Raw genomic sequence first — 27,052 nt, 5'->3', positions numbered from 1 at the left:
CAATTATTTGTATTATTTTTTTTCTAAAAATTTAAAAGTATAATTATATTAGACAACCTTATTACAAGCAGAACTGCAGTCGATAGGTGGCGATAGCATAAAACTAAAATCGACACCACCGAAGAAGGACACAATGTCAGTCGACTTCAGTACGGAGAAGTGAGAAGCTGTTGTCTTGAGAGGTGAGTTTATTGGTGTATTTTAACGTCTGCTCTTTTTTCATGTCTTTTAAAACAACTATAATATATTTATGACATTAGCTGCGGTTAGCGATGATTTCTGTAGTTCCCCAGTCAGTAAAAACTATATTTTCTAACTAAACGTGAAGAAGAGTACCTGCTCAATGAAAAGCTTGAATTAAAGTTCAGAGAAGAATGACGTCTCATTTAAAGTGTTTTTTGGCCTTTGCGGTTCTCACTTTGATCATAAACAAGGTTAGAAAATATTTAGTAACTGTGTTAAGATGCCACTATGCGCTTCCTACTGTGGAGTTATTCTTTCTGAAATCATTACATTTTTACATCCTAGATTTTCCTAAAATTTTGTGGTCCAAAGTTTGCACATAAATAATACTTGCTGTGAAATTTTAGCTTCATATATCAATATCAGTTTTCTTTCTTTCTTTCTTTCTTTCTTTCTTTCTTTCTTTCTTTCTTTCTTTCTTTCAAAAAGACCTGTACCTCCTGTACTTACATTTTTGATTGAGCAAACATGATAATTTTATATTTTGTGGTACAATTTATCAGTAGATGATCTGAAGAAACAAAATTCTGGAGTTTCTTCATAGTACTCTTATTATAAGACGATAATTTTGGAAAATCAAGTTTTTCATTTTAGACCCCATTTACAGACCTACTGCTTAGGAGGGGTCTTATAATTCAGGTTAAGTTAGAAATATACTAAGAAGAATTAAACATTCAAAAGGAACACATGTAGTTTTTTTGAATATATAACAATAAATGTAATAAAACGATTAAGAGTAATGAAAAAGGGATTATTGGCTCATTTCTTGTAGGTAGTCCTGTCAGGCCAAGTCTGCATGGCAGTTACAAGACCGTAACATAACCCTAAGATCTTGTGGTGAAAAGCTGGTTCAGTCTATTAAGATAACATTTCGGAGGCAGCTGTGGGTTGTTGACTCTGCAGTTGGATTGAGCCGAGCTGCTGTTTGAAGAAGCAACTCCATGCATGCTTGATCAGTGTTAACGGTCACCGAGCTGATGGGCAAATGTGTGACAGAGAGGGAATATTTTGGATCTTTGTCATTGATGGTTTCCCTGTTTCCGTGTAAAGATGCAGACGCCTGCAGAATCAATCCTCCACAGTGGCTACTTCCACCCAACCCTAAGATACTGGCAGACCTGCATTGCCGATTTAAGACCTGACAATCTTATCTACCCAATCTTTGTTACGTAAGTCTTAAAATGACTTGGGGTTGACCAGAAGAAGTTTAGGTCAGTACATTTAAATCTTCTCACTCTTGTTATGTGGCCTTCTTTGCTGCAGAGATGGTGCAGATGCAGTAGAGCCCATCGGCAGCCTGCCGGGACAAGCCAGGTAAGGTCCACAGCCATCAATAGCATCAAGTCTTCACAGCTGCAGCACCCACTTTCAGAACAGCTTAAAAACCTATTGAAAAAAGAATAATTACATTATAGAAGTGTTCATTTTAACAAAAATCACATGGGGTATGGTGTCACCCTGCAGTTGTGAAACCACTGAGGGTGTAGTCTCCAGATAAAAATAGTCAGGAAGGGCGGAGCCAGAGCCAAACACTGGACCTGGACCGAGATAAGACGAGAATCGTTAGACCTGTACCTCCCAAAATGAAAACCTCTACTTACATTTTTTGGAGCGTCTTGGTAACAAGACATAGAAATGGAAAATTTATTAAAATATCTGTTTACCATGTAAATATTAATGTTTGCACATATACAGAATGTAATGAAATTCATTCTGGTTTCTAGTGTGTAATTGGTGTGTCATTTGGGTTCCATGAAATCCAAATGACAGACCAGATCACAAACACCAATTACTTAAACTGCAGAAATGGCGTGTTGATGACATAAAGTCTTGGATGATCTCTAATTTCCTGTTTCTAAATTCAGATAAAACTGAGGTTTTTGTATTGGGCCCTTAAAAAAAAAAATAATTCAGAAACATCATGTCAAACCAGATATGTCAGATGGCGTGACCTTGGCCTCGAGTAACACTGTGTAGTCTTGGAGTCATTTTTGACCACAATATTTCCTTCAGTGTGCGTATTAAGCATCTCTGTAGGACTGCTTTCTTGCATTTGTGCAATATCTCTAAAATTAGAAACCTCCTGTCTCAGAAATGAGTTCACACGTTTATTACTTCTAGTCTGGACTATCGTAATTCATTACCGGGCTGTCCTAAAAACTCACTGAAGGCTTCAGTTGAACCAAATATACAATTCCTTTTGTGCATGAAACTAAGAACCAATTCAAGTCACACTGATGAATCACATGAAAACATTCCTGTACCCTGTGATAGGGCTGGGCGATACATCGAGTTTTTTTTTTTTTTTTAAATATCGATATATTTTCATACGAGATATAAGATGTGACAATATCGTTTATATCGATATAGTCTATGTTACGTTGTGTGGAGCCGCAGGTTTGCCTCTCTTTCGTCCACTTTTGTCTCTACGCAACGTTACTCGGCCTCGACTCTCCTTCACTGAACACAACTCCCCCTCCCCCATAGCTTCACCTGCAGGCAATGACAAGATGAAAGCGGAAAATCTCCGTTAGCGAGTTACCGCGGATAGCCCCGTGCGTGGGGCTGGACGGCGTCAACGTGTTAGCGAGCTAACCGCGCTAACGACATGCAGCCCGGAGGGGCTGCACGGCCTAAAATCCTTTCATTTTCTCAAAACTCGACAGTGCGCCTTATTATGGGCTCAAAATGTGGTCATAAATATTTTGTATGTGTAAAAAGAATTTGTGTGCATAAAAAAGATTTGTGTGTGTGTGTGTGTAAAAAAAAGATTTGTGTGTGTGTAAAAAAAGATTTGTGTGTGTGTGTAAAAAAAGATTTGTGTGTGTGGTAAAAAAAAAAAAAAAGATTTGTGTGTGCGTAAAAAAAGATTTGTGTGTGGACTTAGAAAAAAACCCCTGCAAGTTACAAGTACGGATTTTGACCCTATTTTTCTTCCTTTCATCTGATTGGTCAATGTCATGTCAATCACAAATGTAACAATCCAATCAGAGAACAGATGGGTTTGGCTGTCGAGGGGCGCTTTTTTTGAACTGCAGGTCTTTGAAGGGAATAAATGCCCTTTTACATGCCAACCCAGCGTTTTCCTTCATCACCACGAAGGAAAACAGTCTGTGGTCGTCCGAGTTTGGTGATTTTTGTGTCACAGGACTACGTGTTTAATACAGGGACTTCCACAGCCTTTTCAACAGCGCTGCGGACCGCAGGGGGGGGGGGCAGTGTTTTGGAAATGACAGTCTTCATTACAAAGCTTTCTTCGTTATGAATTAGCATACATGTTTTTATTGAACATTTGAAGAACCAGCAAAAAAAACCAAACTCTTGTAGAGGACATAAAGTCAGAGATAGAAAAGACAAGGAGCAGGTGCATCTAGTACAGGTAGAGCTGCTGCAAAAACGCACAGAGCCCAGCAGCCAGCAACAAATTCTGGATCCTTTGCTTTTAGTTAGCAATTAGCATTAGCAGCACATCCTGCATCCGATGTGAAAGGACTTTTATGCTGCGCACTGTGACTCACAGCAATGGTCCTGGGTCAGCCCTGACTTTGTGTTAAACTAATCCTAAAGTAATAATGTTATTTCTAACCACTGATATACCACAACTTTTTCCTTTCAATAGCTACTGAAAGTTAGGGGACCTAGCTGCTATCGGATATTTATATAGCGATCCTCCAGCTTCAAACTGTATCACCCTTCAAGGACCTGCAGTTCAAAAAAGCGCCCCTCGACAGCCAAACCCATCTGTTCTCTGATTGGATTGTTACATTTGTGATTGACATGACATTGACCAATCAGATGAAGGGAAGAAAAATAGTGTCAAAATTCGTACTTGTAACTTGCAGGGGTTTTTTTTCCACACACAAATCTTTTTTACACACACACAAATCTTTTTTTACGCACACACAAATCTCTTTTACGCGCACGCAAATCTTTTTTACGCACACACAAATCTTTTTTACACATACAAAATATTTATGACCACATTTTGAGCCCATACCCTTATGTATGAATTCTGGTTGTGCTTACTGACCGCGAACCGATTTTATGTGGTACACAGCACTCAGCAATCTGTCAAAAAATGTTTTAATATGACTTTGCTAAACTACGGAGCTGCACCGCTTGATGGATTGTCATTATATTTGTACCTGCAGATATGGAGTGAACAAGCTGGAGGGAATGTTGCGTCCACTTGTGGATAATGGCTTGAAGTGTGTGCTGATTTTTGGTGTCCCGGCTAAAATAGCAAAGGTATGAAGATCTAAAAACCTCCAGGCAGACTTTTTAAGTCATTTGTTAAAAGTTCATCAGTGAAAAGTTTCTGTTGGAAATGATTAGACTGGATTCACTTCGCTGATATTTTGTGCCTGAATGGGAGCAAATTCCTGAAGCCAGAAGCTTTCTGGAAAGCCTGACATCTTGCTATAGCTGGTTGTTACTGCCCGAAGATTTGTACTGACACGACTCAGTTCCCTCACACTTGGACTCGCTGATCTCTCATGCTTCCTCCTTCAGGATGAGAGGGGTTCAGGCGCTGACACCGACGATACACCGGCGGTACTGGCAGTCAAGAAAATCCGATCTTTGTTCCCGGAGCTGCTGGTGGCGTGTGATGTCTGTCTGTGTCCCTACACGTCACACGGACACTGTGGTCAGTGGCTTGTCCTCGTAAAGCAGCCTAAAGTTCATATATTTGTGTTGTCATATTATTTATTTATTTGTTATTTTTCTTTGCAGGCATCCTGAATGATGATGGCGCACTGAACAATGATGCCAGCTGTCTGCGTTTGGCTGAAGTAGCGCTGGCGTACGCTCGTGCTGGTAATTCTTTACTTTGTTTTTTCATGATTGTGCTTGTTTTATTAGTGTGACAAACTGGAGGAAGCCTCCTCATCCTCTCCTTTCCTCTTTTTTTTTTTATTTTATTTTATTTTTTTTTTATTTTATTAATGTAAGGCAAAGTTAAAGCCACACTACACTAGACTACATTTGGTGCACTAATCATCGCGTTGTATGTTGCTCTGCAGGTTGTCACATCATCGCTCCCTCTGATATGATGGATGGAAGAGTTAGAGCCATAAAACAAGCACTGATTTCCAATGGTTTGGGAAATAAGGTAAATGTATTAACTTTTATTAATATTTAGATGCAACTCAGAAACCTGCGACCTAGTCTCATAGTGTGGCTCATCAAAGTATAACCATTCGCCTGCGATCCTACCTTTTACTATTGGGAAAGAATGTGGAAAATGCTAAAAACTGAGAATGATGTTCCCTCCAGAGAATTTCAGAACAGATTTATTCTCCAGGAATAAATCAAGACTCATCAGGCCAGGCAACATTCTTCTTCTATTGTCCAATTTTGATGAACCCGTCCAAACTGTAGCCTCAGTATGGTCTTCTGCTGCTATTGTGCAGAGATGCTCTTCTGCATAACAAATAGTTATTTTTAGTCATTCTTATCAGCTGCAGGAGCTGGTGTTACACTCATGATACACAGACAGTGACTGGTAATTGGATTATGTCATTGTTATTTTTATATGGTGTTCATTTTGGCAGCAAATTGTGATTCAGATTTAGTCAGTGCCTTTTAGTCATTATTTAGGCATCTAAATTCTTTTAGTTTTAGTTGACTAAATATCATATGAGTTATAGTAGACTACATCCAAGAATTGAATGTTAAAGTTAGTCTGTGAAGGTTCTCAGTCATCCAGGTCATCGTAGTCAAAGGAGCTTGCAAAGAAAGCGTCTGGACTTCTTTAAGTTGCTTGAAGACGTTTCACCTCTCATCAGAGAAGCTTCTTCAGTTCTAAGGTCAAATGGTGGGGAGTCCCAGATTTAATCCCAGTGGGAGTATCCCCCCAAAGAGGGACAGAAGGACCCCCTGATGGTCCTCTAATCACATGAGCCAAGGTGTGAAACTGGGTGTGGGTCACAATCAGCCAAGGTTTCGGGTGAGTTCATTGTGAAACCTGGCCCCACCTTATCATGCGATTTCCTGAGGTCAGATGGCCCAGGGTGTGAGTGAGCGTTAAGGCGTCTGGGGAGGGATCTCAAAACTGGATTATAGATGGCAGACAGTTTGTGTCGTAAACCCCACTGTGAGCGACCAAAGATGGTCGCTCACAGTGGACATAGATGGCTTCTTTCATTCCTCTTTCAAACCATCTGTCCTCTCTGTCCAAAATGTGAACATTGGCATCTTCAAAAGAGTGTCCTTTATCCTTAAGATGCAGATGGACTGCTGAGTCTTGTCCTGTGGAGGTGGCTCTTCTGTGTTGTGCCATGCGCTTCTGAAGTGGCTGTTTGGTCTCTCTGATGTAGAGGCCTCTCCCTCCGTCCAACCTCACAATACAAGAAAAGAAGGAACTCTGGGACTCTCCGCCATTTGACCTTAGAACTGAAGAAGCTTCTCTGATGAGAGGTGAAACGTCTTCAAGCAACTTAAAGAAGTCCAGACGCTTTTCTTTGAAAGCTCCTTTGACTAATGTTAACGTTTGTTTACCAGAGAGAGTTGTGCCACATGGTTTACCAAGAGTCTTATTTTCCTTGACACCAAATCAAAATGTGTCCATACTTCTACTCTTCTCTTCCTCCCAAGCATTGACATTTTGTCATGTTTCCATGAGGAACGGGGAGCATGGGAACTCCCACCCTATTTGTCAGGAGCTGATCACATTGTGCGCGTCTGACCTTTCTGCACAATGAGATTACTTCTGATTGGATCACTTCCAAACTCGTCCCGCCTTCCTACACATCTTAATTAGTTGTGATTGGCTCTCGTCTCTCCAGACCGTTTTCATCCTGTTGTTATTCATCTACGAAATTGTCAATACTCTTCATCAGTTTTTGTCCCCATGCAACAGTTTTTTATGTCATCAGGTGGGAAAAAAAGGTTCTTGACAAAAACTGTAATAAAATAAAATCTTCTTGAATTTTTTTTGTTTTTTCTTCTTTGTTTTCAGGTTTCAGTGCTGAGCTACAGTGCAAAGTTTGCTTCTTGCTATTATGGTCCCTTCAGGTAAGTGAACTTCAAACTGCATTGTTAACAGATCAGTCAAGGGGCACTTTGAACTGAGAAGAGGCCTAACCCCACCCCTTGCTGTGTTCATATACAGGGATGCTGCACAGTCGAAGCCTGCATTCGGGGACAGACGCTGCTATCAGCTGCCTCCTGGCGCGCGAGGGCTCGCCATCAGAGCTGTGGTAAATGATTTGTGAACACATCTGTTTGGCAAAAAAGTTTTTACACTCAAACACTTGTTGGGTATCCTGAGCTGTTGGTCTGTGCTGCAGGAGCGAGATGTGAGAGAAGGTGCGGACATGCTGATGGTGAAGCCGGGTCTGCCATATCTGGACATCATGAGGGAAGTCAAAGACAAGGTGAGCAGCTATATTTCATGTACCAGTCCAGTGAGGGTGGGAGAATTCAAATAAAGCATACTTAAAATTCCTTCAGTTAATTAGCAACATTTTAAAATATTAAATGTTCTTTGGTTTCCTCGCCTCAGTTCCCCACTCACCCCTTGGCAGTGTACAATGTGTCTGGGGAGTTTGCTATGATATGGCATGGCGCGCAGGCTGGAGCGTTTGACTTGAAAGCGGCTGTGATGGAGGCCATGACAGCGTTCCGCAGGGCAGGTGAGACCCTCTGACAGTGTTTAATTACCTCAAAGAAAACCTCTTAATGTGCAGAACACTGCGCTTTTAAAGCCCCAGTCTGATGTTACAGGTGCTATTTTTAACCTCTGTTTATGTTTTATTTTTTCAGACAACAGTAGATACAGTTAGGCTAGTAAGTGTTTTGGCAGTGACACTAGTTTACCTGTTTATTTTTTCCTTTGTACTCCACCACAGTGTATTTTAAATCAGCCCATCCAGATGTGCCTGAAGTACAGACTTTCAGCTTTATTTCAAGGGATTTAACGATAGTTTAACTATCTTTTGATAACTTTTGGTCTCTTTACTTTTTACCCCTCAACTGTAAAAGGTATATGGGGTTTTGAGCAATGTGAACACCAAAGTTTGTGTAGTGTGTGACATAAGACTTTCAGATTGATGCCATAGGAGTATCTACTAATAGGCCACTGCCAATACTTTTTACTTTTAGAGTTATTAAATTTGTGAATACCCTTAAATGACGGCTGGTTTTTACCCCAGAGCAAAAATAAGAAGCAGGTGATCTCTGTACAGGAACGTTTAATATTCACCATCTTGTAAAATATGATCACAAGCTGCTCTGAATCATTTTTCTTTCATTTAGCTAGCTGCTTACTTTTCACGTTGATGCAGTCTGTGGTGAAAGGGACCAGGATGAGTCCACAGCAGTCAGCTAAATTAAGAGGAAGCTAAAGTAACAGCAGAATACAGATAACACATTTAGCTTGACGCAGTCTTTGAATTTCTTGTAAACTGGTAAAGACTGACAGCACCCATCCTGTCTCTCTAGCAGCAGTACCTGCAGCATGCAGGGGTGAGTCTAAAGGGAGGCACAGAAGTTACACTGCTACATGTATTTTAAAGCTTTATTTACTTTTCTTCATCCATTACCTGCTGCTTATTTGGGTCCTTTCATTGGTACGGCACTCTAAGAATAGATTCCCAGCCACTACCTCTATCTCTTCCACCCAACCCAGGGTGGATGCTTGAAGACACTCCACGTTGTAGCTTGGGCATGGCTGTGCTCAGCCTGAAAGTGTGAGGTTAGCCCACCACCCGCAGGAGGAGCTGCAGGGTCTGATGCAGTGTGGTCTAATCCCCAGTTACCAATATAAAGCGCCTTGAGGCGACTGTTGTGATCTGGCGCTATATAAATAAAATTGAATTGAATTAATATATATTTTTATATTAGAAAATATACATCTAATAATGTACTATTCTCATAGATTAGGCTAGCAGTAATTAAATCTGCTTTCTTGTGGGTCAGTAACAATCTGGTCTTCTGGTCTGGGCCCAAGTGAGGGGAAAAATTACATCCAGTTTCTATGTAGCTTTAATTAAGTGTTAGTTCTGCTCTGGATTTGGCTAATATTAATAGCTTCTCCTTGCTCTTTGATGTAGGCGCTGACATCATCATCACCTACTACACACCTCAGCTGCTCACCTGGCTGAAGGAGTGAAGAGAGATGATCTGGACCAGAACAGAGGTGGACCAACTGACAGGGCATGCTCGCTAAAAATCCCTTTAAGGGGGAAAAATGAATAAAATCCACAAATTGTGATCCGTTTTGGGCCTTTTTCTAATGTTTATGGTCAGTTTCATGATAGCAACTCAAATGGCAAAACTGCACATGTATCCACTGATACAGTATCATATATACCTGTCTGAGCTTATCAGGGGCTGATATGGAGCCGAACGCTGAGAGTGTAAATGCAGATTTTTCATTGTGACTTCTGGGTGTGTAGGATCAGTGTTAAATAAAGTCAGTTATCTCTACTAACCGTATATCTGTATGAATCATCCTAAAATGTCTGATATATGTGAAGTATTTCCAGAGAAAATAAAGTCATTCACTCGGATCTGTAACTGTGTGTATTATTTTTAGTCTTGTTTTTGTTTTTCCTGCTATGATTACATAAGTAATATGATTGCACCACTACTCTCATTACATAGGTACTTGATTACATAGGTAATCTGATTATATGAGTACTCTGATTACTGTATTACTCTGATTACCCAAGTACTCAGATTATCTAGTAATCTTATTACCTAAGTACTTTACTCTATTACAGTTTTACCCAGGTACACTGATTACCTGAGTAATTTGATTACAATAATTGATTCCAAGCATCGTACCTAGTTATGAGAGTAGTGGTGCAATCAGATTACCTGTGTAATCAGAGTAATCACATTACCCAAGTACTCTGATTACAGCTTTACTCTGACTACACATTACTGATTACTACCAACTTTTTAGTTACAGCAAGCCACAGACCAAGTCCAGCAATTTATCCAGAAACTTTGTTGTCTAGTAACAAAAATATACTCCTAACTCTAAAGTCGGTGGCTGGCTGGTTGATTTGTTTAACTTAATAAATTTGTTTAACTTAATAAATTTGCCTTGACTTAATATCGCTACATAAAGTCAATTGACACCTACATTGAGCTTTATTGTTTTTTACTTTTATTTAATTTTCTGAGTTTCATCTTGTTTTCTGGGTGATATGGGAGCAGTAGGAATAATCAGAGCAGAGCGCCTGCAGTGTTTCTGGTCTATGGTGATGATTTTTGAAAGATTATGTCTTAAAGGAAGGAGACAAACATGCTGCTTTTTCTGTGAGTTTTTTTTTTAATTGAATTGTATTTCTAACATACTACTATTCAATAAACATTTCTGTTATAATGATTATGCCAAACACGCAAAATTAATTCTATGGTTGTTTTTGCAGCGTATAAACACCTTGACTGCTGTCTTTTGAGTTGCAGAAAAGCTGTTCAATGAATCATGAATGTCTAATTCAAGGTGCTGCAGTGTGGGTAGAGGTGATCACAGCTGGGCAGAAAAAAACCCCTGTAAGAAGCAGCATTAAAACAGCAAACAGCTATTTTAATTGCTGCATATGACCTCTCCCTGCCTCTTCACAAGCCACATTTTAGATTATTTTCTGAGGAGTAAAGTTCCAGCTGAGCAGGAAAAGCCATTAAGATAGAGTCAAATATCAAAGAGGTGTCAACCTTACTACAACAATTGCAAAAAATAATTAAAAGAACTAAACTTAAACTAGAGGTGGCCAGAGCGATCCAAATATCGATAGTATCGATACCAACACTAGTATTGGTATCAAATTGATACTAGGAAGTTCAGTATGCAGCCTGCTGAACTGTGTTAATTATATCTTTGGACCAAATAAACCTCAAACATGCGCTATGAAAATTGTGTTGTTTAGAGACCGTAAGGTTTACATTCCAGGTCTCCAAAATCCCAGTTTCAAAACACATGAAAAGCTGAAAGGTGTGTTTTGTTGTGTTAACTAATTATTGTGGACAGTAACAATCACAGTGATATAGTGGTGATTAAATTGTGTTCAGAATTTGCAAATTGAGAATTCATCTCATAAGTCCTAGCACACTATACTCGCCCAATTAGCTGCCTGAATAACCTTGGCAACACTGGCCCTGTATTTTCTTGGTATTGGATCGATACCAAAATTTGTAGTGTGGCACAGCACCACTGTGAATGAGGGAAAGTATGAATATTGAATGTTTTTGTTGAAATGTCCAGGCAAGTATATACATGTTAAGTGACAAGATATACGTGTTCAAGGAGCGTCAATTAACACACAACTTCAGGTCTTTTGATTTCTATATGATAATTCTTCATAATTAAATAATAAGAAGAAGTAGTCTGATGTCCTGTAACCATTTTGAAATACAATAGCACATTAAGTATCGGTTTCGGGTCAGTATCGTCGATACCACCCTGATTTTTACTTGGTATCGGATTGGACAGGAAATCAGTGGTATCGCACATCGCTAACTTAAACATTAATGAATCATTCATTTATCATTTTCAAAAGCAGTGATGAAGAGGCTGAATTGTCTTGAAGAAAATACAGTATGTGTGTAGCTTTTCAAAAACAAAACAAAGTGTTGGACATTTTATTCATTTTAACATTAAATTTCATCCATAGCTTTTCTTGGACCCTGTCCACGATGCTTGATGAGTATATCTATAAAATATCTATAATAAGCATAAAGTAAACACTATATCTGCTTATCTACTACTTCAATGTGGGAGAAGAGGTTTTTTCCATATAGCCTCACATTTTCAGTTTTTGAACTCCCTTAACATGAAAATATTCATTATTTTACACATATAAGGAACCTTTTTACTCCATTTTCATCAACACAAGGCCCTCTTGCAGAAGGGCTGGCCCACCCTTTGCTATACACAGAGACGATTTTAAGGAATTTTGACCCCAAGATGGAGCTTCAAACCATATTTGAGCCTTACTTGGCTGAGTTTAGGGGAAAAATACTGCTTTTTTAGGTTCTTGGTTCCCTCGGACAACTTTAATCACGTTGACTTTAACTCAAGTGCTTAAGACATCCGTGGGTGCTATAGGAGCACCTATAGGAGGTGCTTGGAAACCCACTGTTTTTGTGTGCACCATTGAACTTTCTATTTTCTTCCATGACTTTTATTTTTTGGATTTTAATCCTTAGTTAGGTGGAACTGAAAACTATCCACTTCTACTGAAAATTAAAAAGATAAGGTGACAGGTGACAGATGTAGGCTGGATGGTTAATCAAAATGTAATGTTAAAAAAGTATAACTGTTCGTGTCCCATACTATACTAGCAGCATGTCTCCTGGGAATCTTTTTAATGCCTGGAAAGAATTCTGTGACGTTTTATACAAACACTCATTTTACCAAGTGAATCAAATTTTGCTGATTCCCTGTTGTGACCAGAATCCAACAAGCAAAACACGGACAAAGAGTATGTTTACTTTACTTAAAACAGGAACAATTTACCCTTCCAAGAGTGTCCCTGTAAATACACATTAGTAATGCACATGAGATACAAAGTGAAAAGCAAAAACAACCAAAAATTATAAACTTAAAAGCTAAGGAGAATTTAAAAAACCTGAAAAAGTTGTAGTTTGGGGCCACAAACAGGAGCAGCAACATTCAGGTGTAACATCTGCAGACTGAAGTGACTTTACCAGCTCACCTGAAAGACCTTAAATCAGTTTAGTAACACCAGCACCTTAAAACTGGCACAGTTTGAGCAGCCTCAAGAACAGTCCCAAACTTATTCCTTCTAAACATGCTTGCTCTGTAATATGTGACACGGCAGGCAGGGGGCGACCTAACTCCGCTTTTTAATGGGCTGTTTCTTCATACACTGCAAAAAATACCAAATATTTTAACAGGCGATTTGACGTGTTTGGATTTGTCATCTGTGAACACTTCACGTGTATAAGCGTGACTCAGGGCACCTTCTTCTTCTTCCTGATGCAGTTCGTTTTACTTCATCTTTCCAAGCACATAAGTGACAGTCAGAGTCTGCCGTGTTTCATTTAAGTGGGCACAATGAGGTTTTTTAGATTTCAAATGTATTATAAACTGTATCGGAATTATCTTAAATCAGTGAAACATTAAAAATGACCTGAATAAAGGAAATAAACAGGTCACGCTGATTTATTGACACTGTAGGGCGCACTTCTTGCAGTGTGTGACGTGTGGGGGCCGAGCAGAGGGCTGCTCTGATTTAACTTGGAGTCATCTGGATGTGTGTTATCACTCTCCGAGAGACTGTCAGTGTAAGGATTGCGCAGCGCTGGAAAAGTCACTTTGGAAGTACCACGAGTTCACTAGCGGTGGATTTTTACGCATCGGAGACGCATGGCACAACCGGACTACCATGACAAGATGACGCATTTACCGACTCTGTGGCACTTGTGATTGAGAGCGAGAGCGAGAGAGAGAGAGAGAAGGAGAGAGAGTGAGGCAGACGGTTTGGTGTCAGGTTGCCACATCCGGCCGTGTCTTCTCTCCAAACAGTGCGCTCTCCGTTGCCGTGCGCTTTCTCTTTGAGACGAGAAATGGGATGCAGAGGCGCGCTGGGATGCTGCGTGCTCGCTGCACTGTCTTGCTGCCTCCTCCCCGGCTGCAGAGGCAACATAACCGTGGCCGTGATGCTCCCGGACAACCACCAGAAGTACCCGTGGGCTCTTCCGCGCGTCTTCCCGGCACTCCTCATGGCGCACGAGGACCTGCACGTCAAACACAAGCTTCTGCTTGACCGCTCCATCAACATCCTGAACTACAGCACGGAGGACCCCGCCGCGGGGTCGTGCGCCGAGAGCCGGGCGCAAGTAGTGGCCGTGGACGCCAAGCTATACATCCGCCCGGACGCCTTCTTCGGACCCGGGTGCGTGTACCCGCTTGCCTCCGTGGGGCGATTCGCATCCCACTGGAAAATCCCGCTAATCACCGCTGGTGGACCCGCGTACGGCTTCGACAAGCGGGAGGAGTACCGGACCATTGTGCGCAGCGGACCGTCCACCACAAAGCTGGGGGACTTCGCCAACGTCCTGCACACGCACTTTAACTGGACGTCCCGGGCAGTGGTGATATTCTACGACCGGCGGCAGGACGACCGGCCGCACTACTTCCTCTCTGAGGGGATTTACCTGAACCTGAAGGAGCAGATGAACATTACAGTGGGGGCCCACCCGTACCAGGAGGACTACAAGTACCACAAGGATGTCATTACTTTTATCAAGGAGAGCGGGAGAAGTAAGTTCATGCTGAGGGAGGTGTGATTAAAAGTTTGAAATCTGGGAAGTTAAAAAATGGGTATCTTACAAACCAACAGAAACAGCAGCTCTAAAGGAGTATGATTAAAAAAACCCAAAAGATTTATTTGTGTGTGTGTGTGTGTGTGTGTGTGTGTGTGTGTGTGTATCTTTTTTTCTGTGCATTTTTATCTTGAAGTAAAGCAGATCTCCAGCTGGATATTATAAAGATAATGTCAGTGGATGGAAAGCGAAATTTCCATCATACTGGATGATCTGCATGGGAAACAATTTGGTTAAGTTGCCTGCATGCAGATTTATTTCCCAATTGTTTGAGGGAGGGGAAAAAAAATCTATATTCGAAATGATTTAAGTGCATCAGACTGTTGTGGAAATACCTAGATGTCCACAATAGGCATTTTGCTTTTTCTCCCAGAATGAGGTCACAGTGAAGTTTTTTCCTAAGAAGATACAAACAGAAGTGGACTGGAATAGGTGCAGGGAAAGCCTGTTTACTCGGGAGTTATTACACAGGAATGTTTAGGCTGTGGGCAGTCTGCTGCTTTGGGTTTATTGCCTGGTGGAGGACCACCACCTGTGTTTTTTAAAGACACAGAGAGAGAGGGAAGTTGTGAGTAAACGTGTGTCCTTGCAGCCAAACAGTGCTGCTTGCTTTGTAATGAGAATATAAAGGAGGCTTACAATCAATTCAGCCTGGTCAATATTTGCTGTGCAGCCAGGTAAGTTAGGTTTATATCAATTATTTAAAAATCATGTGGAGATAAAGTTTCCAAAGAGAAAAAAAAAAAGCAAAGCTGTTTGAGGGTTTTGCACAGGGACCTGAAAACAGAGACTCCCAGTTCATGCAGTTCAAAATACTACATTACTGTGCAAAAGTCTAAAGCCACCCCCCCATTTGTTCACATTTAGCTGGGAAAATATGAAATTGGTGCACAAATTTATTGAAGCTTGTGCAAACTTACATATAAATACAGTATATAAATCAAAAAAGAGTTTGTATGAGTCTAACAAGCTTGAAAAATCAATATTTGGTGTGACCACATTTGTTCTTCAGCACAGCCTGAACTCTCTTAGGAAAGTTTTCTTCTAATTTCTTTAAGCAGTCTTGTTCTCCACGGCTTCACGAAGACAGTCAGAGCTCTTGGCTGCCTTTTGCTCCATTCTCCATCAAGATAATCTCACACTGCTTCAGTAATTTTGAGATCTGGGCTCTTGGTGAGGCCGATCCATGACTGATAGTGTTCCCTTGTGTGATTTTCTATCCAGTTATGCTTTTACTGCATTGAGAATCTGGCTGGCATCATTTCCATCCTGAAGAGAGCACGTTCCTGTGTTCATCCCGCCATCGAGCTTATCACAATCTCTAACATCCCTCAAACCACGATAGAGCCCCCACCGTGTTTTACAGATGGCTGTAGACACCCACTGTTGTACCTGTCTCCTGACCTCTTCCAAACATTTACCTGAACCAGAAATTTCACATTTGGGTACATCACTTCCTCATACCTGTTGCCACTTTTCACTTCAGTTCTTGTGTAATTTGATGTCCCTCAGTCTTTTCCCACCCTTATAAATGGCTTCTTGACAGCCAGCTGTCCTGAGATCCGTCCCTTAAGTTCTGTGTCCGGTCTTTGTTCTATTGCTATCTCATCTGTTTTAGATAGTGTTTCAGACGTGTCCTCAAAGCTTTTAAGGTCACACAGCATGCTGAGTATGCATATAGAAGTTCTTCAGGAATCAACTTGTTGGGCTCAAAATACTATGTTATGTCTCTTGAACTGTGTTATTATTCACATTTTTATTGCTTAAACTAAAGAAATGAGAACATTATGTGTTTTTTCAACAGGTTTCTGGTAATAAAGTACCCAACGAAGATTATACTTCTTTGCTAAGTTGTCTGTTGTGTGTAGACACAACACTGTTTCATCCCCTTAGTTAGGTACCTTTTTTAGTCCTGGAATGATTCGTAGGTCATGTTAAGTGGTTCACCAAATAATAACTTTTTTCTTTTTTCAAAATGGTCAGGTGAAGGACTGGATGGAAAATTAGTGAAAAAGCAGCCAAATGAAAACTTTGAAAACCTCTATCACACCTGGAGAACTGGTGCTCAAGATCGGGTTAAAAAAAACTGACAGAAAAGTCTGGCTATATGACTCGAGTCTTTTGCGCAGCGCCTTATATAAAATATAAATGAACAACTGAAACTGTTTGCTAAAAGTCCAAACAAAACTGTGATCTAAATTTACTGGATTAATAGTTGAAATGAAGTAAACAGTAAAAACTGAAACTTCTAGCTAAGCTGATGATATGAAGAGCTGTTAAAACTACAAACCGTACATAAATGGTTGAAATAATAAGCTTACAAGTAGCAGCAGTATAGTAATAGTTGCTAGTAGTACTGGAATGGACCCCCCGCGACCCTGAAAAGGATAAGCGGAAGCGAATGGATGGATGGATGGATAGTACAGGAATGGTAAGGTTATCATTGGATCAGTTAACACTTTGTTCTTCACTTTAGATAAGATATTAGATCCTAATATCTTATCTAAATATTAAATCATATTAGAATTTCCAACTCTTATTTTTAAGACCCTCAACCCAGTTCTTCATCTGTACAGTCTCATTTGTATTGATACACGTCCGTGTACAAGAAATAAGTATTTTACACTTTTTAAGGGATGAAAGAATGCAAAGTTTGGAGGTTGGAGGGGTTTGGTGGTGGATGTAATCATTTCAATCATATAATAAAATTTTTGCTTGATGCATAAAGTTAAAAGATTAAAACTAATAAAATAAGTTTAGTTTTAAAAAGGGACTTTTCCATTTGATTACATTCTGTATGATGGATTATGCAGAAAAAGTAGAATTGGGCTGAAAGATCTATCGCTTTATCACCTATTCAGGTTGTAAATCGTGTTTTTAAAAAGTAACTAAGTAATTAATTACTTTTGAAAATAAGTAATCAGTAAAGTAAGGGGATTATGTTTTTGGGGAAGTAATCAGTAATTAGTTACTGATTACTTTTTTCAAGTAACTTGACCAACACTGGTCACGACGGCATTAAGACGGAGTCAGTGTGCTAATGACAATTATGTGTTTGTGACAATATGGAAATTAACTGTAATAAATTGGCAAAAAAATCACAAATCTTTTGCAGAAATTCACATTAAACAATTTTACATAATTATTTGGAAAATGACATAGGTACTTGACAACATCTCTTTTATCTACCATATAAGAAACACAAATTTACTGCAGAGTGTTGGAAATCTGTCTGTTTATAACTTAGATGTCAGTTATTTCCAGATTTGTGCCAAAGTGTCTGAAAATGATTGTGGTCAGACTGAGTCTGTTTACAGACATGTTGTCCCCTCCATGAGGTAACCTGTGCATTTGCTTTGAAATTGGTAGCCCAGGATGATTGAGGGTGTTGCACTCTTAACCTCTGGGTGACCAGTTAGTTGCTGCAACTACTTGCAGTTGGTTGCTGAAAGCAAACATTTCCATTCCATCACAGAGCAACCAATGATTGCTCTGTTGTCAAGCTCTTACTGTGACGTGACTGAGCCACTCGGTTTAAGCATTTCAGACTCTTTGATTGGCTTCAGGAAATCAAAGCTGCTTTGTAAAAAGTACAATTTGGTGTAAGGCATTAAAGACTCCCTGGTTTGCCTTAAGTAGTGCTGTTTGGTATGACTATTACTATTATTTGTATTTTTAATGCATAATGGGGCCTTTACTGTACATAGGCTTACAACGGCTCATTCTTCTCTCAAGTACACATAAATATAAAGCACTTAGATGTCCAGAATAATAAGGAAAAAACATACACAGAGTCGAAACAATAAAAAAACCCCCATAAAATAGAGCATATTGTCTGTTTCTGAATATATTTAAAAATCATAGCACACATGAAATTTAGACTGCAATACTGGTATGTCCAATATACCACCCGGTGCGAGGTGTAGACAAAGAAACCGACTTGGTTAGGTTTAGAATTTGTTTTGATGATTTGGTTAATGCTCATTTAAAAGCAGTTTTCTTGGCTGCCAGTCTCAAAATATGCCTCCTACATTGGTTAAAAAGTAATTTTCATTGTCAAGAAGAAAAACAAAATCATATCCAAGAATACAAACAAATATGTGACTTTTTCTTGACTGTTGCACAGTTTGTAATATGAAGGGTTTGACGTTGAGTGAAGTGCGTTCCATGCGGTCCTTATATTAGGTCTTCAGGAATGTATCCTCATAGTGCTAGTGTATATTTGCAAATTATTCATCTCTCTATAATCGCAGGAACATTTGGACAGAATCACTTTTGGATTAACTCAACAAGTCAGAGCAAAATCTGCTTCAAGTGGTAAATCCTTGATTATTATGGTTTCTGGCACGGGCAAACAAGCTTTAAACATCTTAATCTGTTGTTACAGTAACAGCGTCAACAAATAGTGGGATAAACACAGTGTAAAGGTAGTTCAAGCAGGGAAAGGAGGAGAAACGTGCTGGCAGCTGAAACCCCCACGCACACACCCCAAATAAATTGTGGAGCTGCCACAGTGAGCTGGAGGTCAGAGGAGCTAATGGTTTTGTCAGGGCTTGTTGTGGCTCAGCACTCATTTTTGTCCCGGCAGATATCCTCCGGGCTGTCAGCTTGGACTGCAGACTGGGTTCAAAAAGCAAAGGCTGAGACAAGAAAGAAAATGTAGGCTTTTAATGTGAAGCCTTATATCACTGGAGGTTTAATAGCTTACCAAGTTACTGCATGCTATTTGAAGCTACAAAAAAAAAAAACCCTTTCACCTGTTCCACTATGACGTCCAATTTCCCCAAAATTCCTGATTTTAATATCCAAAAAATTTAGATGGGGGAAGTAATCCAAGAAGTGGTGGTATGTTTCTGTTAAGAAGGACATTTTATTCTTTGTTAGAGTATATTTTGCATCATTGAAATACAAGCACATAAAATACACTGCCTGGCCAAAAAAAACAAACAAGCCACCACCAAATCAAAGGTCACACACTCTAATATTTTGTTGGATCACCTTTAGCTTTGGTTATGGCACACATTATCTGTGGCATTGTTTTGATACGCTTCTGCAATGTCACAAGATTTATTTCCATCCAGTGTTGCATTAATTTTTCACCAAGAACTTACATTGATGATGGTAGAGTCTGACTGATGCGCAAGGCCTTCTCCAGCACATCCCAAAAATGATCAATGGGGTTGAGGTTTGGACTCTGTGGTGACCAATCCATGTGTGAAAAAGATGTCTCATGCTCCCAGAACCACTCTTTCACAATTTGAGCCCGATGAATTCTGGTATTGTCATCTTGGAATATGCCCATGCCATCAGGGAAGAAAAAAACCCATTGATGGAATAACCTGGTTATTCAGTATAGTCAGGTGGTCAGCTGACCTCATTCTTGGAGCACATACTGGCTTGTACAGTAGGCACTAGGCATGATGGGTGCATCACTTCATCTTGCCTCTCTTCTTACCTTGATGTGTGTATCTGGTGATGTGCAGCTCCTGAGAAGGTTTGTCTATTTGGAAAAACAGGCTGAAGGTGCCAGTTTGTTGTGGAAGAGCTTAAAGAAATGCATGGATGAGTGGTGTCACAGTGGCTATGTCCATCTTTTGTACTGGTATATGGTCAAAGACTAGTTCAAGAAGCCGGAAACCAGGTTTTTATGCATTTAAGTTGATTAGTTAAGTATATAAATCTAAGTTCATGTATTTAAGTTTATAAGACAATGATGTCATGAGTGCCAGTGTTCAATATAGGTCAGGCTCAACAAAATATGACTGACCAGACTCCTACACAGACAAGTCACAGCCATCCCATTTTCAATCCCATTTCAGTTTATAGGTGTGTAACGTCACCACCCAGTAGACTATAACTGACCACAAATCTTAGAGGAGGAAAATATTTTTAACTTTTGTAAAGGAAAATCTTTTGTTTGACTGTTGGCCATATTTTAAAAAACAAAACTGATTTAAGAGATTTCTTTTCCTTAAACCTGCAGATTAGTTGGAAATTAAATGAATTATGGAGGACCTCTTTTAGATGACTGATTAGCATAGAATAAAATACTTTGCTAGTTTGTTTTAGGATTAGGCTTTCTTTTTAGTGAAGGTTTGTTCTGTGGGGGAAACAGAGGAAACGGGAGAAGCCTTCACACTAAAATATGACATCAGCTTTGGATTTAAATTCAAGCAATCACTCAGTGAGTGCACATATGGATAAATGAGATTAGTATTTGGACTTATTTTAAGGTTACAGGAAACATATACAGTGCATAGTCAGCCCAGTCTAAATACTGCCATTTTGTTAAAGCTTCTGCTCCCCTTTGGTGTCTTCAAATTAAGCCCAAGGTAACTCTTGGTGTCTGTGGGAAATATAAGATGGGTCTTGAGAACGACACTGGTAAATAAGCTCTCAGCGTAACATTTAAACACACGGTGGAATGCCTGTTTTTGTTTTTCAATGTGCAGACTTGATGTTGTTGAGGAGCATATTTTAACCCAAACCACAATCTTTTCCATGGAGGTTTGAGTGCCAGTGGGTAAACACAATTATTTTTACAGAGAAGGAATCACAGTGAAAAGATGAGCCAGATATACAAGTTTCTCTTTACTAACCATCTACTCCACATACTTATAGGACCTTTTAAAATGTACCCAAAATGCACTTTTGAACATTTACTCCAGTAAATTAAAATTCTTCCTGTTAAAAGGGAGTTTTTCCTTCTCACTGTCGCCAAAGCGCTTGCTCATATGGGTTCACATGATTGTTGAGTTTTTCTCAGTATGTATTATTGTAGGGTCTACCCTATAATATAAAGTGCCTTGAGGTGACAGTTGTTGTGATTTTGTTGCTGTATAAATAAAACTGAATTGAATTGAATAGCTCTTTACATCAGGATAGCTGTCTTTTGGTTTGCGCAGATTGTCAGCATTATGACCTTTGAGAAGAACCATTAGCATAGTGGCTTGTTACTCTGTTTATCTGGGTATTGGTAAACTGAAAAACATTTAACTTCAGTGCACTGAGGCTTGTCAGGGAGTGTATTTAGTTAAAGGGTTTGTTCAACCAAGTCAGCAATAGAAGAAAGATTGAAAGAAAACACGAATCAATAAATTAAAAGCTATGGCAGTTTCACAAACTGCCGTGTTAAAAATAAAGTAGAAATAGTAAAAAAAGAAAAACCAAACAAACATACATTTTCTTGAGATAAATGCTGCGCTTTACTCCTAGCTTTACTAGCTTCTGCTATTCCTCTGTGATTTGGAAGGTTTTGGACCACTTTTTTAGATCTAGCACAGTGTCTAAACACTGAATATATTCCAGCTCCCATCACATTTCCCACTCGTCTTGATGCTTTTTACTCTGTTAATGGCACACAAGAGGGAAATTTTCAGCAATCACATCAGGCCCTGATGTGGGTTTTTTTTCTTTTTCAAGTACATATGCAAGTGATTTTCAGCTCTGATCGAGGGATGAAAAGCGTGTCTCTTCACAATGAAGCTCAGGTAGCGCCTCGGTTTAATTACAGAAATCCTGTTTCCCGTGAAAACATCTTCAACCGTTGCAGGTTTGGTGAGCTGCATGTTGCTTTACAGTTTTCTGTGTAAAGAAAGGCTAGAGGCTGTGCTACAAGTCATTTATTTGACAAGAGCCTTTCATAAAGATCAGAAGATGAACAAACAAAGAGCTGGAGAGGGTAATCCCACCTTAAAAAGATTCATCTGCAAGACAAACATGGCACATGTTAGAAAATCCTGCATAATCCAGGCAACAAAAACACTGAGTGCAATTCTTGGCTTTCTTTCTGTTCATGCATTTGCATGTGATTACCTATGAAGCAACCAAAACAGTGAAATAGCCCTGAAACAGACTGAAACAAAACATAGTGTGATTTAGAATCTAAGTCAATAAAGTCATATGTTATAATTTCTCTTATTTTGTTGCAAGAGGTATAAAAATGCAAGAGGTTTCTATAACTGACATCTACATAGTGGTGGATCTTTCATATTTTAACTTTTTAAACTCCTTTTTAGAGACATATACACACTATAGAGCTACGATAAACCTGCAGTAAAATATAAGAATTTAAAATAAATAAAAATATAATAGTATGCACAGCAGTCTTGTGCTGTCTTTTATAAATCCCCGACATAAAATGGTTTGTTATGGATCCAGAAATAACAGCTGTATGACATTACACCTTTCAGTGAGCAAAGAAAACAACAGAACATCATCTCAAATTACGACTCACTGAAGTCTTAATCAGCAACCCGTTGCCTGTTTATGAAATACACCTAAACTAATGCAGTCAAATTACAACACACAATAATTGTCGGGGTTTCAGTTTGTGGTGCTGTTGAACAGTTTTCAGCCTTATCTGTTATTTTGTATTATTTAGATTGAAACATAAACCAAACATTACAGGTTTCATAATTTAGGTAGGAAAACCGGATACGGTAATTTAATGAGATAAAATGGATCGCAGGACAGCTGTAATAAGGGTAGAAAAAAATGGGGGATGTTTTTTGGTGAAGATGAAGTCAGCACTCAACTAACAAAACACTGGTTGATAACAAGCTGCACATGCTAAGCTGGAGTCCACTTCCCCATCGACTCCCAGACATCGGCTTCTGCGGTTGGGTCTGAAATTTATGCCTTACACCGTGGTTATGTCAGAATTATACCTAAAAACAGAAAATCACTTATTATTGATCTTCGAGCAATATAGTTTTAAAAATAACATAAAGACGTAGTTGTTAAATGTGATGTTACTCGTGCAGCAGGTGGAGCCGCTCTGCTGGACAAACTATGCATTTACACAATTTTGCTTATATTCGCCTTGCAGAAGTGATTTGGTCAAATGAAGATCACAAAATAAAATACTAAAGAAAAATTTAATGCATTTTATTCTGATTTAAGTTTCACATAGTTTATAGTTTTCACAACTTTATTAAGCAGATTGCATTCCCAAATTTGACCATAAAAAGACTTAAATTAAGGACATTTTCCCTGTATTTTAATTTTTTTCTAGTTAGTTTGTTCAGTTATTTTTCTTTGCTAAACCTTACTTTTTAAAAATTGTATTTCAGTTAACTAAAATGTTTCCCCAAATGTAGTTGTAGTTTCTATTTTAGTTAGTAACATTCACCTCCTGACTTATAAATTAACACAATCATTATTGTAGCATTTAAAGATATATATAGAATGGAGATGTTGGTTCCCTTTTTTAAAGCTCTTTTAAAGCACTTTTTTAAAGTGAAATTTAAAACAACGTATATTAACATTGGGTAGCAGACACAGCAGCTGCTCTCATTAAAGCACTAATATGTCTAGTCTTTAAGGATCCATCACATCATGTTTTAATAACGAAGAGTAGAAAAAGACTAAATGATGAAATATCCCATGTTTTTGTATAATATTACATTTGTCGTTTCCTGTGAAAACTTTGCTATGTGATGTGAATTTTATGAGTCACATGGACACTACAGCATAAGTATATTTAATAGCTAATTCTGAAAGTTACCAAAATTAATTATAGTCATACAAATCATTACATAATGTATCATTAACAAGTGTTAACTGTGCTCTCAATAATTGTGGCATTATGCTCAGTTTCTGCATATTATTCTTAAGACTGAAACACCATAAACATCACATTTTCTGTGTTTTCCTAAAGAGACGTTTTTTGCTTTAAGCCTATTTTTAAAATGAGCATCATTATCTTGAAACAGCGTTGTTTGGAGAGTAAAGCGAATAGGAAGGAGTTCGTACGAACACCCGCCACAAATACATGCGTTACTGTATGTGTTATTTCAGTAAGAGAAAATACTGACAATTGTTTGTGTTTAGATCTGGGTCAGTGTCAAAATATGTGCATGAACAAAACAGAACGCAGCAGGATAGGTGGCGCATGCCAATTTGTAAAAACACAGAAGATCCTGACACAATAGCAAATGTTCTATTTTGCAATGCCTAGTAATGCTTCAAAAAAAGAAAACACAGAACACTGAAAACACAACCTTTCTGTTAGAGGTAAAACTGAAACGCGATTATATAAATCATGAAGCCATCTTTAAAAAAACAAAACAGAATTTAAATCAAGATTTTGGTTTAAAAACAATCTTTAGAGTCACTTTTAGGTACTTTTCTATAACCCTCTGTAAACACAGTGACTTCTGCAACACAAGAGGACATTTTCCCTCTGGCTGTGTAACGTGTTTATTTTGGGATCGGTTCAGCAGACAACAGAGCTACCTGGCATGGTGACCCAAGCTGGAAGAGCTGAGGGTTGAGGTTGAAGCAGCAGCAGCAGCAACAGCTCTAAAACATGAGGAAATGGCTGTTAGTTGGGAGCCTACTAATGGAAAAAAAATGTAACTTTTTGGGGTTAAAAAAATGACTCAACAGCAGGAGGGTGTAGGTGGCAGGGTGAAGGTAGTAGGTAGAGACACTGCCAGAACCTGGAAAAAAAGTTTTCAAGTCTCTGATCAACTGAACAGTTTAAAGGTAAGCTTAGAGTGAGTACTGTCAGAACTGGACACATTAATTTGTGTTTTAGACATTTAATTATGTTTGTGTTCCTGGTGCAGTGTCTTATGCGTTTTATGTAATTCTGTTTTTGGTTAATGGTTTAATTTACAAACATTAAAAGTGTAGGTTTCATAAACTGCTTTTTTTTTTTTTTTTTTTTTGCAATAATCAAATTTATGGCCAGAATATCTTTATCTAGATAAATAACTTCTTACTAATCTAAATCTTGTAAAATCCTTTTTTTCATCGATTCCCAGATGTTAAAGTTAATCGTCACACCTGGAGATTAGCTGCTCCAATCATTTTTATTAGAATTTAATGGATTTGGACCATTTTTAACTCAGTTGGTTCAGAGACCTGGAAATGTCTGAAAACATCAGGTTAAACCACAAAACCAAGGGAAATGTTCCCTTTGTTGAATCTTGATCTAAAACTTGGGACTGAATGGATGAGTTGTAATTTTGTTTGCTTTTTCTTTTTTAAAACCATTTCTGATTGTAGTAAATATTTTGACAGTTTTATTTATGTAAAGCTCTCAGATTATAGTTTGTGTATTGCCAAATATACTTTTTTTTTTTTTTTTAAATCTCCAGTACCCTTGAAATATTTATAATATTTAGTCCAGTATTCTTCTTTCTTCACTTGTTTCCACTGTTCGAGGTCCTCTGAACTAATATCCACCCCAATCTTTGTACAGCTTTTCTCTCCATCTTGGCTTGCTCGTGTATTTTTTTTCTTTCCTGCTACAGACCATTTTGTTGTAGCCTGACATTTATTAGAATCAGGCATTGCAAAAGTTGAAATAAACGCCAGCTGTCGAAGTGTATTACCCACTACTTAGACTGTGCTGTTCATTTCAATATGTGAAACCACAAGAAACTGTGGAAAATGTGTCACACTGCTCTAGTTTTAATAGAGATTATTGGTGTTGTCACAATGATAGCAAACAGAGATCAATTAGATTTCAGGGAACCGTATACATGTTTAATCAAAGCCACAGGAAATGTGCTGATATGAATGTCTAGCAGCATCTGAAAGCATGAACATTCAGTAAGTGTTAAAAAAATGCAAGTAAAGTAAATGTCAGTGTGTTTCCCCTAATATTGCTGTGAGCTGATGTCCCACCCTAAAGTGGTGTTGAACAGTAGTTCTCCAGGCTTTCTGAAGGTCTTTCCAAGTCTGTCATTTGTCACTGGCTGTTTTTTTCACTCATTTTCCTATCCAGTCCTGACGAGTTTTAGAGGAACCTTTTTTTGTTTGTTTGTTAAGCCACTTAACACTGTTCATTCAAGCATAAAAAGCACCTAACTCAAGGGATGGTCCAGCATTGTGTCTACATACTGTATAACAACTTACAAAGAATCCATTGTAAATTGTATATTTAGGCACTAACAGCCTGTACAAAATTTTCTTTAGGTGAATCTACTAAAAAAAAAGCCAAAGATAGGTTTTACAGACATAAGAAAAAAGCTGTTAGCTGAATACTTAGGGTATCTCAGAATGCCATCTAACATGTCCTTAAGAGATTTGAAAAAACTGGACCAGTGGAGGACACAAGATAAACCGTATCTGGAAGTCATGTGCTTACAACCCCCCCCCCCCAAAAAAAAACAAAAAACAAAACAGGAAAAAACCAGCAAAGACCTGATACATGACCTGAGATGACTGGCTCTTTAGCTGATCCTTCTACTGTTCACTGAAACTTCATCTGAATAATCTCAGTGTAAAAGTTGCTGTTTCTTAAGAATGGGAAACAGGGAAAAAAAGGTTTAGGTGTACCAAGTCTAAAGAACTGGACTAGCATCAGTGGCAGTCCAGTGCCTTTAAACTGCATTTCCATTTATGTTTGCAGATTTCTCAGAAAGTGGTGCAATTATTTCACCATTTAAAATGTAAAGAAATGAGGGGTGGCCTTTGCTTGGTACCGTAGTTAAAGACAAAATCCGCCTTCTGCAATGCCGACAAAAAAGTTTAGCATGTTAGAACATTT

General features: G+C 38.8%; 2 protein-coding genes across 2 annotated transcripts in view; both read left to right on the top strand.

Moving 5' to 3' along the window:
• The first annotated feature begins 97 nt into the window (after nucleotides 1-97).
• alad (aminolevulinate dehydratase) lies at nucleotides 98-9,758 on the top strand. The gene is made up of 12 exons (XM_085463193.1): nucleotides 98-182; nucleotides 1,294-1,412; nucleotides 1,507-1,557; nucleotides 4,395-4,491; nucleotides 4,756-4,891; nucleotides 4,978-5,061; nucleotides 5,268-5,356; nucleotides 7,205-7,260; nucleotides 7,358-7,445; nucleotides 7,536-7,622; nucleotides 7,751-7,880; nucleotides 9,300-9,758. The coding sequence occupies exons 2-12, from the start codon at nucleotides 1,294-1,296 to the stop codon at nucleotides 9,356-9,358; spliced, it is 996 nt and encodes a 331-aa protein (XP_085319319.1). The 5' UTR covers nucleotides 98-182; the 3' UTR covers nucleotides 9,359-9,758.
• Nucleotides 9,759-13,473: 3,715 nt separating this feature from the next.
• npr2 (natriuretic peptide receptor 2) overlaps nucleotides 13,474-27,052 on the top strand; it is an 89,503-nt gene continuing 75,924 nt past the window's right edge. The window contains exon 1 of the mRNA XM_085463187.1: nucleotides 13,474-14,485. Within this exon, the coding sequence (XP_085319313.1) occupies nucleotides 13,789-14,485 (697 nt within the window). The 5' untranslated portion in view covers nucleotides 13,474-13,788. The remainder of the gene's footprint in view (nucleotides 14,486-27,052) is intronic.

The sequence above is a fragment of the Copadichromis virginalis genome, linkage group LG7 (assembly GCF_057382275.1).
Source record: "Copadichromis virginalis isolate Kocher_CV1m ecotype Utaka linkage group LG7, C_Virginalis_male_GT1.1, whole genome shotgun sequence".
In the NCBI taxonomy this organism is placed as follows: domain Eukaryota; kingdom Metazoa; phylum Chordata; class Actinopteri; order Cichliformes; family Cichlidae; genus Copadichromis; species Copadichromis virginalis.
The sequence above is the reverse complement of the archived record's forward strand: the minus strand, read 5'-3'. Positions and strand labels throughout refer to the sequence as shown.

Coding starts and splice junctions, on each gene's coding strand:
- alad (XM_085463193.1), top strand. CDS start 1,294: ATGCAGACGCCTGCAGAATCAATCCTCCACAGTGGCTACTTCCACCCA. Junction 4,892..4,977: donor CACGTCACACGGACACTGTG/GTCAGTGGCTTG, acceptor TTTTCTTTGCAG/GCATCCTGAATGATGATGGC. Junction 7,623..7,750: donor TGAGGGAAGTCAAAGACAAG/GTGAGCAGCTAT, acceptor TCCTCGCCTCAG/TTCCCCACTCACCCCTTGGC.